General features: G+C 37.9%; 1 protein-coding gene across 12 annotated transcripts in view; it reads left to right on the forward strand.

Moving 5' to 3' along the window:
- Positions 1–12,993, forward strand: part of CASK (calcium/calmodulin dependent serine protein kinase) — a 465,298-nt gene that overhangs the window by 434,181 nt on the left and 18,124 nt on the right. For 8 of the 12 annotated variants that reach the window (XM_027772014.1, XM_027772020.1, XM_027772021.1 and 5 more), the window contains 3 exons: positions 4,155–4,270; positions 12,174–12,254; positions 12,360–12,440. In XM_027772014.1, the coding sequence (XP_027627815.1) occupies positions 4,155–4,270; positions 12,174–12,254; positions 12,360–12,440 (278 nt within the window). The remainder of the gene's footprint in view (positions 1–4,154; positions 4,271–12,173; positions 12,255–12,359; positions 12,441–12,993) is intronic. The other 4 variants (XM_027772015.1, XM_027772025.1, XM_027772018.1 and 1 more) reach the window with 1 other exon arrangement.

The following is a 12,993-nucleotide window of genomic DNA, read 5'->3' on the forward strand; positions in this document are numbered from 1 at the left end:
CCTGGCAGCTTGCTTTCTCACTTTTCCTTTCTCTCCCCTGTCTGTGTCTCTGGTCAAATTAAAATATAATAATAATAAATAAAATTAAATAATTCTTCACAAAAGAAAAGAGAGAGGGAACCTATAAATTTAAAAGGAATTTAAAACTAAGGAAAAAATGATTGACTCTTGGATTTATTCCAGAATAAGCTACAATAGGGAGAGTATAAATAAAATAAGCTATAGGGACTAGCAGTTAGCGTAATGGCTATGTCGCTGGACTCCCACGTAGTTTACCGCGGTTCGCGTCCCGGACCCCGTAACTTAAAACTCACACTGGGCGCGTGTGCGTGCGTGCCCAAGATCCCGAGAGGAGAATGGAGGAGAAGGGATTGCGGCGTGACCATCCCCCCTGGGGGGTGATTTCTCGCTTTCTGTCTCTCTGTCTCTCTCTGTCTGTCTGGCGAGCGCATGCGCCCTATAGCAAAAACCTCTCAAAAAAATAATAAATAAATAAAATTCAAAAATAAAAAAGAAAATAAGCTACAAATAATCATTATAGAAGTTGGGTTGTAGGTATCTAGAATTCATTATACTCTTGCATATGTTTGAATTTTTGTCATTTCAAAATTTCTCTTTTATTACCTTTTATAAAAGGTGTTGTAGGTTTTTTAAGTCAGCAACATGGAAACAGATATAACAAAGATGTTCAAGAAATATACAGAAGAAATTATAAAATGTATTGATACTTGAAGAAGACAGAAATAAGTAGCACTGTATAGCAGTGAGGAATAGACAGGCTTTTTAATAAGTCATTCTGGAACAATCGTGTATTCATTAGGAAAAAGAAATTGGAGAGGTACTTCACACACTCTGAGCAAAAATCAGTATCAGTACCCTCAAAAAAACAAAACATAAAAGACAAAAATAAAAACTTCGAGAAGGTAATATTATCAAATATCTTCAGGGACAAGGAAGGATTTCTTAAGATACTAAAAAGACTTCCCATTACAGAAAAGGTTAATAAACTTGGCTAAATTAAAACAAGTAAGTTGGGGCCAGCAGGTGGCATGGTAGTTGGGGTGTGTTGAACTCCCATATGACCAACCGCAGTTAAAATCCTGGACTTGGGATTTAACAGCGTGCTTTCTCACTCAACTCCCCACCCATACTCCCTCTCTGGTGAGTGCATGTGCCCTGTAGCAAATTTTTTAAAAATAATAATAAAGAAAGAAATCTCGAAAAAGATAGAAATAAAAACAAGTAGGTTATATTCATCAAAAAGACACCATTAAAAAAGTAAAAAAATCAAACCACAGAGTGTAAGAAGATATCTACAAAACATGTGAGGGGACTTCAGGACGTTTGTGGAAAAATGGAATTAAAGTACAGGCTTATGGGGCCAGCACATGCCGTGCTGACTGGGGCATTGGAACACCACATGGCTAACTACTGTTTGAGTACTGGACCTGTTGACTTGCTTTCTCACTGTCTGTCTCTTTCTCTCTGTCTCTCTCTGGTGAGCACATGTGCCCTGTAACCAATTGTAAAACATAATAATGCAAAATAAAATTAAATAAATAATTTTAAAACAATTTTTAAGCACAATTTTATTCTGGTACAAACAGTTTTTGAAATCCTTGCATTTTTTTTTAAATAACACATTTTCCATGAACTTTTTTTTTTTTTTTGGAGAGGTTTTTTTCGCTATAGGGCGCGTGCGCTCACCAGACAGACAGACAGAGACATAGAGACAGAAAGCGAGAAATCACCCCCCAGGGGGGATGGTCACGCCGCAATCCCTTCTCCTCCATTCTCCTCTCGGGATCCTGGGCACGCACGCACGCACACGCACCCGGCGTGAGTTTTAAGCCACCGGGTCCAGAACGCGAACCGCGGTCGACTACGTGGGAGTCCAGCGACATAGCCATTACGCTAACTGCTGGTTCCCTCCATGAACTTTTTGAAGACTCTCCCATCCACTAATATAACAAAGGTGTGATAGCCATACTCTATAAAGACTTCCTACAGACTGTTGAGAAAAAGACAACTGAATAGGGAAATGGTTAACAGACACTGGAAGAAAAGGAAATCCAGCAGCCAATAAACATACAAAAAGGTGCTCAATCTTATTAGTAATCACTAATATATAAGTTTAGAACACAGTGGTGGGACCAGCAGGTGGCATAATGGTTGAGCTGCTCGACTCCCACATAGTCAACTGTGGTTCGAGACCTGGAACCCAGCAGCTTAAAATTCACACTGGGTGCATGTGAGTGCATGCCCAAAATCCCAAGAGGGGAATGGAGAAGGGATTACAGTGTGATCATCCCCCCGAGGGGTGTTTCTCTTTTTCTGTCTGTCTCTGTCTCTCTCTCTCTCTGGTGAGTGCATACATCCTATAGCAAAAATCTCTTAAAAACAAAAAACAGTGCCTCTCCATTACTTATCAACCAAAATGGAAGAGTATTCATACCAAGTATTGGCAAGGAAATGGGATGATGGAAACACTCAGACACTGCTGGTAGGAGTGTAAATCAGTACAACCTCATTGGAAAATGACTTGACATTTACAGTAGGACCATATGCATTTCAGTAGTAATTTTGGACTCTCTTTATGTGTGACTCAGTCAGGGACCACTGGTTGGCCCACAAGCAAAATCATTAAGAGAACAAAACTTTCTGTGGCAATATCCTGAAAGGCAAGTATTGCATAGACCAGACAAGAAAGCAGCTTTTTAACAATATCTCTGCTTATGTCACCAATCCTGAAAACCATAATCAAGTAGAACAAAATTAAAATTTTCAGATTGTAGGGCCAGCAGATGGCATAATGGTTAAGGCACTGGACTCCCACACGACCAACCACGGTTCAAGCATCAGACGCAGAGACTTGAAAAATCACACCAGGCATGCATGTGTATGTCCCCAAAATCCAGAGAGGGAAATAGAGAAGGGACTGCAAAGTGGCTATCCCTAGGGGAGGGGGGAATGACTTCTCACTTTCCCTCTCTCTGTCTCTTTGGCTGGCTCATGCACCCTATGACAGAAAAAAACAAATAAACAAACAAACCACAGCCTTAAATAAATAAAGGGGCCAGCAGATGGCATGGTGGTCAAGGCACTGGACTTGCACACAGCGGACTGTGGTTCAATCCTTGGACCCAGTGGCCTGAAAATCACTGGGTATGTGTACATGCATGTCCAAAATCCAAAGAGAAAAATGGAGGAGAAGGGATTGCAGCATGGCCATCCCCCTGGGGGGTGATTTTTCACTTTCCCTCTCATTGACTCTCTTTGATAAACACACACACCCTATGGCAAAAACCTAAAAATTAATAAACAAATAGAACAAACTTTGGACTATAAAAAAAGAAAAAAGTCTTCTGATTGTGACTATAACTGTGAACATAATATTAGCACACTTTCTCTGTCCTAAATTGGAATTGATGTGTAGTGCTAGTGCCTTTATTAAGCATCTCCTATGTGTCTGACTGTGCCAGGGATGTTGTTTCCATTTTTTCTTCTAATCATTTGCAGCAGCCATCCAAGAAATTAAATACCTTGCTGGTAGAATGACTGAGATCATGGGTTCTAGTGTCAGACCTCCCCCATTCTTTTACCTATTAGCTGTATGATCTGGGGCAAATCGTTTAACCTCTCAATCCTGCAATCCCCTCGCCCTCACTTGCAAAATGGTGATATGATTCCACGTGTAATTAGAAAGATGAAATGAGTCCAATACATGTCAAGTTCCTAGAAAAGTCCCTAACACTCAGTGCTCAATACCAGCTAATGAGTGACAAAGCCAGAATTCAAACCAGGCCTGTTTGGTAAGTAAGTTTGCCTCTTTTTTTTTTTTTTGAGAATCCCACCATCAGTCCACTGCGTCTCACAGCCACAGCCACGTTTAGACTTCTAATCCATGTTATCAGTTACTGTCTCCTCAAGGAACGCGATGTCACTGTAATATAAGCCTATGTTTTTATAACCGTTATTAGGAAACTCCTAATAAACCAAAGAACAGCCTTAATCTAAATCATTTAAGATTGTGATGAGACTGTTCATGCTTTTTAATGTAAACTCTTCAAATGAATGTGTTTTTTTTTTCTTTTATCAACAGAAAACTATGCATTAATTTTGGTTTTGGTGTTTTTCTTTTCTCTGTGTGCTAGGCGAGTAGCTTGCATTGCCATGGAGAAAACCAAACAGGAGCAGCAGGCCAGCTGTACTTGGTTTGGCAAGAAAAAGAAGCAGTACAAAGATAAATATTTGGCAAAGCACAATGCAGGTAGGGAGAAGCGCAACTGCTACTGAGGCTGGGTTACATATCTCTGTGACCTAAATAGATGGAACATTTCAATTTGATCTTCGGCATTCTCTTTTCAAAAAAAGTTCCACCATGAGATCTTCACTCACTTGCAAAACCTTTAAGAAACCCCTATCTCCAATTAATATGTTGGTTATTTGCCAGGATATTTTGTAGAGCTCTACTTTATAGTACCAAAAAAAAAAAAAACTGTTTTGAAATAGTACCCGTTGGAACATTAAGTACTCCCCCGAGAAATGAGAGCTTGAGAGTTTGCTGAGTTGCCAAGATTCTTACCTTCTTGGCCAGGATTGGTCTTGAGCAAATACCCTCCCTCCTGGTTCTTCCCTGGCCCTTAGAAATGGCCCCATGACAGATATCTAAGGGCAGAGGTAGACTGATCAGAGAGCTGTGCTACAGTTGGTTCAGTGGTGGTTTTGAAAGAGCACAGATGACACAGATAACATTTTAGTTTAGTCAGTCTCTGTGGCCAATCTTCTTCCCTTGTGGATTTCGAAGCTCCTAAAAGATCAAGGACATTATCTTGGCCTTCACTTCATAGTATGTTTGCCTATAGGAAAGCTTCCATTCTGCTGAAGTAAAAAGGCTCACTTGGTTTGTTAAAAATGGAAAAGAATACCAAAGTGCATGACCTCTCACTGCAATGAAATCCCCAGGAAACTTACAGGGTGTAGTTTCAGCTAAAAGAACAGACTTGGTGATATACACAGTGGCATTTCCTTATTTTCAATAACTTCTTAATATGATTCCTTTTAGAAGAAATTTGTCTGAGAAAATAATTAGATGAGTTCCCAAGGTTTCAGAAATAACTCCCAAAGGGACCAGCAGGTGGTGTAATGATTACGTCGCTGGAGTCCCACATAGTCCACCACAGTTTGAGTCCCAGACCCAGCAGCCTAAAACTCATGCCAGCCGCGTGTGTGTGCGTGCCCATAATCCCGAGAGGGAGAATGGAGGAAAAGGGATTGCAGTGTGGTCATCCTCCTCTGGGGAGTGATTTCTCACTTTCTGTCTCTCTGTCTGTCCAGTGAGTGCATGCGCCCTATAGCAAAAATCTCTCTCAAAAAAAAAAAAAGAGAGAGAGAGAGGGAACAAGCTCCCAAGATTAAACAATTAAACAAACATGGGGCCAACAAGTCAAGTGAGTCCATTAATGCATACTCAGTTCAACAGCATAATGTCTCTGACAAATAAGAAATGCTTTTTTTCTCTGTGGAATACTATAATGTGTTAACATTCACCAGGAAAAATTATTTAGAAATTCTGATTATTCTCAACTAGATTGAAAGTAAACACTTTGCAATGCTTAGATGGAGTAAGTACAAGTAGCTACATAGTAAGTTTGCTTGTTTTTTTAATTTGTTTTAAGTTAAACAAGGACTGTGTTCCTCCATATTAGTTACATTGTACTACATTTTTATTTCCAATAAAATGCTTCATTTCTGATTATTTACTGCTATAAAGCACTAGTCTCATAATAACTTTTTTTGTTTTATTGATATAAAGGGAAGAAATGTATAAAACAGACTAAACATAATGTAGTACTACTTGAGCATTTAATTGTTAAATTACAGATATGCTACAGAGCTCTACTTTATAGGACAAAATTACAATTAAATGCTCAAGGAGTGAGTACTATCTGAAGAAATGCACTGCATTATCAGCAGAACCTTGATTAACACAAACATCAGTGGTTATTGCCAAGTTTCCTTAGTGTGCTTTATCTGCCCTTAGTTGCCTTTACTTCTGTCTGCTTCTAACAAACTCACAATATGTGCTGACATCACATAGAGATAAACAATTTCCTTATCTCACCTTATAATTTTTACAACAATGTTAAATGATATATAAACATAGATGACATCATAATTTCGACCTGGCAAAACAAAGAAATGGCTAGTGAAGGCTGTCAGTTCATCCTTCGTTTTATACTTTCCCAACGGAAGACATGTAGTAGGCATGAGTATTCTCTTTGCCAGCATTGTTTAATTCAACTCTAAGGAAAAATAAGCAAGTTGGTTGAAAAACTAGAACTGTAAATGCTGTCAAAGAATCAGTTGACTCGTTCAAGAATTATACCAGAGAATCAGCATTCGATTTGGTGGCTAATGTTTTCAAGGCTCCATTTTTCCGTTCTTTGGTCACCAGAGCATCACTGATCTTCTGTTGTTTCCAGTCTCTCTTTCCTAACAGGTGGTGCACAGTGGTACTGTGGCCACACCTCACCCGTAAGCTTGACAGGCTGCCTGTGGTAGGACCAGGAATTAGCATATCAGCATAACTGTGCAACTTGGGCAGATTGCTTAGCTCCTGTGGGCCTCAAAAAGAGGAAATTAGGTTTGTCAGTCAAGGTCTTTTCTAATTCTAAAATTCAGCGGCTCTAAGAGTCTTTCATCACTGAGCCTGACAAAGGGGTCTCATCTAATGAAGCTAAGTACTCTTACACTGTCCTTTATGGCAAGCTGTCACTCTCTGCTAAACATTGCCTGTCAAGGTTGAAAGGTATAGCCCTTGATACAGAAGTCAGGAGCCCAGTAGGGGTAGAATAGAATTGCTTTTCTCTATCTTCTGACATTACACCTCCTCTTCCAAACCACTGATGTCTCCAAGTTCTTATAAACTTAAAATGAAGAAAGACAGAGGTGGGGACACTTACTATCTACTTTCACTTTTTTGTTCTCTGAAGAGTATTTTCTAGTCTTTTGGATATCAGACCCTTCCTTTTCCTGCTTAAGGGATTGTTCTCCATGTAGGTATTTGTTGCTCCATATGAGGCCCTCCTATGAAAGGGAGTCTGAACTCCTTAGAACGTCCTTGCTAAGCCACTTAAGTTTCTTTGAAGAACTTTGTGTCTAGCCTTGTTTGTGATTCTATAGTCATTGTATCTTCACTAGGATTCCCTCACCTTCAAAACCATCACTCATGAGTTCTCCTTTTAGATTCTTTGGCTGGGAAGAAGATATGTAGCATGGAGTCAGCAAGTGGCATGGTAGTTAAGGCACTGGACTTCCACATGGTTGACTGCAGTTCGAGTCCCAGACCTGGTGGCTTGCTCTCTCTCTGTCTCTCTTTCTCTTTCATGCACACAAGTACATGCCCTATAGAAAATTAAAGGTAATAGTAATGATGATAATAAATATTTTTAAAAATACCGTTTTTTTCTTGTACTTTCTGAAATACACTGCCTGACAAAGCCCCTCATTCCTTTTGGTCACTATCTCTTCGTGTTTCTTCTGCTTCTTCAAGCAGCTCTTCCATTTGTTCATCATAAAGCCTAAAAAAGAGCCATGTGCTTAATGATTACTTGAGAAGAAATCAATTTGTCAGGAAGGGAAGTCAGGTATTTTATCAGCTTTTTTGCTTTTAACTATCAGGGAATTTTTTTTCTGTTTATAGTATTGTCCATACAAAGAATTGCTCTGGAGTGAGAAACTAATACTGTTGATCTCCATCAGTAAGGCAGATGCTTTGAGAACTTGAAAATATTACAGTCTTTAATAATAACTAGCTAGATGGACTGCTATACCACAGATTACACTGTATTTCTGAGGATATTTCTGGGTTTTTTTTTCAGAAGCTGATTATAAGATGCAATATACTTTATTTTTACCATAATATTCAATAAATTAACGTAAGGGTATCTATTTTGTTTCTTCAGATCTTTGAGAATTCATCATGTATTGATGAAAAAGTTCAAATCTTATGATCAAATTCTGAGATCATGTATATTTGAGGTAAAAATTGTGACCAGCAGGTAGCATGGTGGTTGGGGCACTGGACTCCCATATAGCCAATCGCAGTTCCAGTCCCAAAACTGGTGGCTTGTTCTCTCTCTCTCTGTCTGTCTCTCTCTCTCTCTCTCTCTCTGGTAGACACTCATGCCATATAGCAAATTAAAAAATAGTAGTAATGATAAATAAAATTAAATGAATACTTCAAAAGAAAAGGAATTGTATTTGAGGTAAAAATGAAGAATGGGAACTTCATCAATATCTAGAACATATGGAAATAGAATCAATTATTTCCATCTCTGTCACCAGGAAATTTTACATATCCAGTTAAAGCAGAATTCTGTTCCGGCAGTGTGACCTACAAGTCATATCATAAAGCAGCAGCTGAATTTGACCCAGAGATAAATTGTTTTGTATATACACACAATGTTTAAAATAATTATTTAGAAGTAGTATATTGAAAGTCAAACTGTTTAACATAAAAACTCAGGTTTCAGACTTCCCTTGGAAGAAGGGAAAATGCAGCAACACTGGGCCCACTTTCTGAGCAATTCTGGGCCATTGATGTCCCTTTCAGATGCACGTTTATTTTCCAGCACCCCCTGTCCCCACACACTCTATTTTGCCACCGGCCCACCTCATTCAACCACATTAGCTGCCTGGCCATTGTAAGCATTCAAGTGTACACTCCTTGGCCCTATGGTACCAATGTGCAATGCCTTTTTTTAGTTGGAAGTTTATATAGTATTTGAAAATATTTGTAGCTGTTCAAATTGAGCAAGGATTCTATGTTAACAGCTTTTGGATGGAAAAGATTCAACTGGAAAGTAGCTACTAAATACTTAAGTGTCTGGAATGTTGAATAGCTTACCAGAAAATCAGGGTAATATGAGCAAACTATGCCAGATAGTATTTCTGAATCCTTGGGAATAGATCTAATTATGATCTGTGTGGTGTTTGCAGCAAAGATATCTTCTACAGCATGTTAAAGATTTTTAGCCACATACATTTGGAGTGAAAAGCATTGTCGTGCTGGTAGAAGAATTACAGCCTTGAAAATCCAGATTCCTCAGCCCCATGATTTCCAAAAGTGTTTTAGATCAAGTTACTGTTGTAATTTTTTTTTAACTTAGAAAGGCTCTTTTAATTTGTTTTTCTTAAATGTTAGAGCTCTGAACAGTGGTATTTAAGTATCTCAAACTATCCTACCTATATAATGTATGTATCAACATAAAAGATTTCTATGCCAGTATACATAGGTGTGTTTAAATTAATACTGTTCACTTTAAAAGACTGTTCTTTTTTTCCACCTCAAATATAAAGACTCAAAGTCAATTAAAAAGTATCCCATAACCTCACTGCCCTGTTGGCAGTTAAAAATAATAACAATAAATGTAACAGGCACACCTGAGTAACAATTGCAAACAATATAGGAAGACACAAAATGAAAAGCAAAAGGCTTCCACACCTAGTTTCTCTGAGGAGGGTTTCTTGTAACTGTTCCCAGATAAAATTTCTATGCATATGCTAGCATACAAAATCTACTGACTTTTAAAGAAGGGTATTTTTGAATTTTTATTAAAATGAGTTCGTTTCTTAATGTGACTTATTTGCCTTGTGTTTAGAATATTGCATGATAAAGTTTATTTTGTGCATATTATATTTTATTTTACTAATATATGAAAAGTCATATTTCAATGACCCCTGTACATTTTTCATGCTGTCTCACTCCCAATGGCCTCTGTGCATGTAAGTAACCTGTTGAATGACTATGCCTCTGTGTTTTGACGATTTCCTTTTATTAAGTCCTTTTCATTTATCAGCAAGCAACTTAAAACCTTTAAAGGTTCAGTCTTTAAGTGCTCTCCTAATATTCCTTGTATCTCTTATTTTAAAATACCCTTTCTTATTGTTTTTCAACCCTGTGACCATGTGGCAATTTCATTTAGACCAGAGTAACCTCTTCATGCTACTCATTTATGGTTAAGATTGATGTTTAACATATCTGTTCATTTGTTTGTGTATTAATTGTGGATATCTAACTCATCCTTAGGTATTTTGTAAAAATGACAAGTCTTAATGCACAGGATCAAAATTAAGGCTCCGGCAAAGAGGGATATGTCTACCATTCAGAAAGCTCATGTCATCATCTTGCCCTTCCATGAGATGCTTGATTATTTTTATGTATTAAAACATAACAGCTCATTGATGCAGTTCTTTCATAAGATACTTTCTCTTGATGGAAATATCACTCAGAGGGCAGTAGGTTTGAGAAGCAATGTCATAAGCACACCGTGGTCTCCGTTTCAGCGGCTCTCATTACTCCATTACCACTGCAGGATAACTAGCTAGCTCTTCCACAGAGAGCCTCATACTCAATTTTGTGAGTCTGCCGTTCTGAACACAGAAGATATTTCTTGGTTTTTAGCTGTTACTAGAGAATACTCTTTAAAGACTTTTAGCCAACTTTATGGAATCAAGTCACCAACAGAAAACAAGTGCACAAATACCCATTACTATACACTAACCCTAATTGTAACATACTGTATCCTTTTTAAAAACATATTTTGAAAATATTTTGTGTTTCTATTTTGTATTTTAAGGAGTATCTTATTTTGCATTTTAAGGTTCTTTGCCATTAGACAATCACAAACATTAAAGACTGAGCTGATGTTCATTTGGCTATTTTGTTTCAGAGAGTAGAAGTTTCTCTTAATAATTGACTGCAGTGTCCCAGATTCCTTTATTACACTGTAGAATCAATTTTATTTCATTTATTTCCACCCCTCTAAAATCCAGGATTTATTCATTGTTATTTTAAAAAGAAACTTCAGGGCCCACTCCATGGCCTAGTGGTTAAGGGAATCAGACCCCACATGGCTGACCATGGTTCAAATCCTAGCCCTGGTGGCTTGAAAAAAATCCTGGTGCCTATGCGTGCATGCCCTAAATCCTGACAGGATGGAGAAATAGAGGAAAAGGGATTGTGGCATGACTACACCCCATAGGGGGTGCTTTCTCCCTCTCTCTGTCTCTCTCTCTCTCTATCTCTGTCTCTCTTAGATGAGTACATATGCTCTCTGGAGGTTAAAAAAAAAACTTCAGTGTGTAACTGACATTTGAGCATAACCACACAAAAAATATTACTGGAAACATAGATGTATGATTTTAACCTTCTTGTGGGAATTTTCAAATGTATATGAGAACTGGAACACATTGAACTTCAATAGGAATGGGTATCCACTCAGGAAAGTTTCATACATTGCTTGAAATTGTTTTTGTAATAGTGTTGTTGAGAGGCAGGTTTCAAAAATATAATCTTTCAGATATTTTTCTCAGTCTGTAATGATTCGAGAACCCCCTTTTGTGTAGGTTTCCACACTCACAGTCTGCCCCACAATCTCCTCCATCCTGGTTTACCACACACAGGCTGCCCATGTAACGGGGGACAGGGCTTGGGACCCAGGGAAGCATGTTCCCTTACTTATCTCAAGACTTTCCATCAAACAGATAGCTGAGTTGCAATAAAATCTGTAAGATGCTCATTTAAAAGCTTGTAAAATAGTACAGAACCCGACTTTGAAAAAAATCCAGCATGCCGTCTTTATCAGCTCTGAGAAAAGAACCACAAAGTGAAAGACCAACTAGCGTCCATGCATTTCTCACCCATCTCTAGAATGATCTAGCTGGCTCCTCTCTTAACTTCAGCTGCATTCATGCTATATTCATGTTGGTCACTGTCTGTAGACTTTTTCTTTTCAGTATTGCTGATTTCTTAGAATTGTAAAGATTACGAACAGCATGTGGTTTTGAATGAAATTATATGATTTGTTGGAAACTGCATGAAAAAATATGCAGTGATCTTTTAGAACTGGACTTTTATGCATGTGCCCAACATATCATTGGATGCCCCTGCTTCTAAAGTGCATTTTCCTGGGCTCAAAAATGAAATTTTCTTTCCAAATGAAGTATAACTTAAAGTACACGTAAGGCATATGTAACAATTGCTATCGGACTCCTGTTTTTTAAGATGTGGTTTTAATATCAATTCAGTTTGCCAGTAAAATTATAATATACTTATAGGAAATATTCATTCCATACATTTACCTATCGTCTACATCTTTGCATTTCAGTGTTTGATCAATTAGATCTTGTCACATATGAAGAAGTAGTAAAACTGCCAGCATTCAAAAGGAAAACACTAGTCTTATTAGGTAAGTTTGACTGTGTAACTGGCCTGCTCATTCTCACCTTTTAAAAACTTTGTGGACTTTATTAACAGTTGTCACTATTAACATTCTTCTTTTAAAATGGCATAGGTGCGCATGGTGTTGGGAGAAGACATATAAAAAACACTCTCATCACCAAACACCCGGACCGGTTTGCATACCCAATTCCACGTAAGCAATGTCTCAATCTCTTTTCATTTTTAATTTTCATATCACTTTTTTCAACATTTTAATTTATATATCATTCCTGATTACGTAAGTAATAACTGGTTATTGTAGGAAATTTATAAAAACAAAAAAAGAACGGAGAGGAAAATAAGCTAACAGTAATCCCAGCCCTGCTCTTCCAATAATAAGTGCTATGAATATTTTGCTGTATGCCTCTCTGAGCGTCTGCTAGTGTGAGTGTGTGTGTGTGTGTGTGTGTGTGTGTGTGTGTGTGTAATATGTGTTGTATTTTTTTAAATAATTCTTTATTTTATTTAACTTTATTTTTTTCTTATTTGACTAGAGGTGGGGGAGAGAGAGGGAAGGTAAGAAAGCAAACTGCCAGGTCCGAGGCTTGAACCATGGTCGGTCATGTGGGAGTCCAGCACCTTCAACCACCACACCACTCTCTGGCCCATGTTGTTTTTTATATATATATATAAATATAAGTTTTTCTATTCTGTTTGTAACCTAATGTTTCTTTTTTTTTTTTTTGAGAGGTTTTTGCTATAGGGCA

The sequence above is a fragment of the Tupaia chinensis genome, unplaced genomic scaffold (genome assembly GCF_000334495.1).
Source record: "Tupaia chinensis unplaced genomic scaffold, TupChi_1.0 Scaffold000248_1, whole genome shotgun sequence".
Lineage (NCBI taxonomy): Eukaryota > Metazoa > Chordata > Mammalia > Scandentia > Tupaiidae > Tupaia > Tupaia belangeri.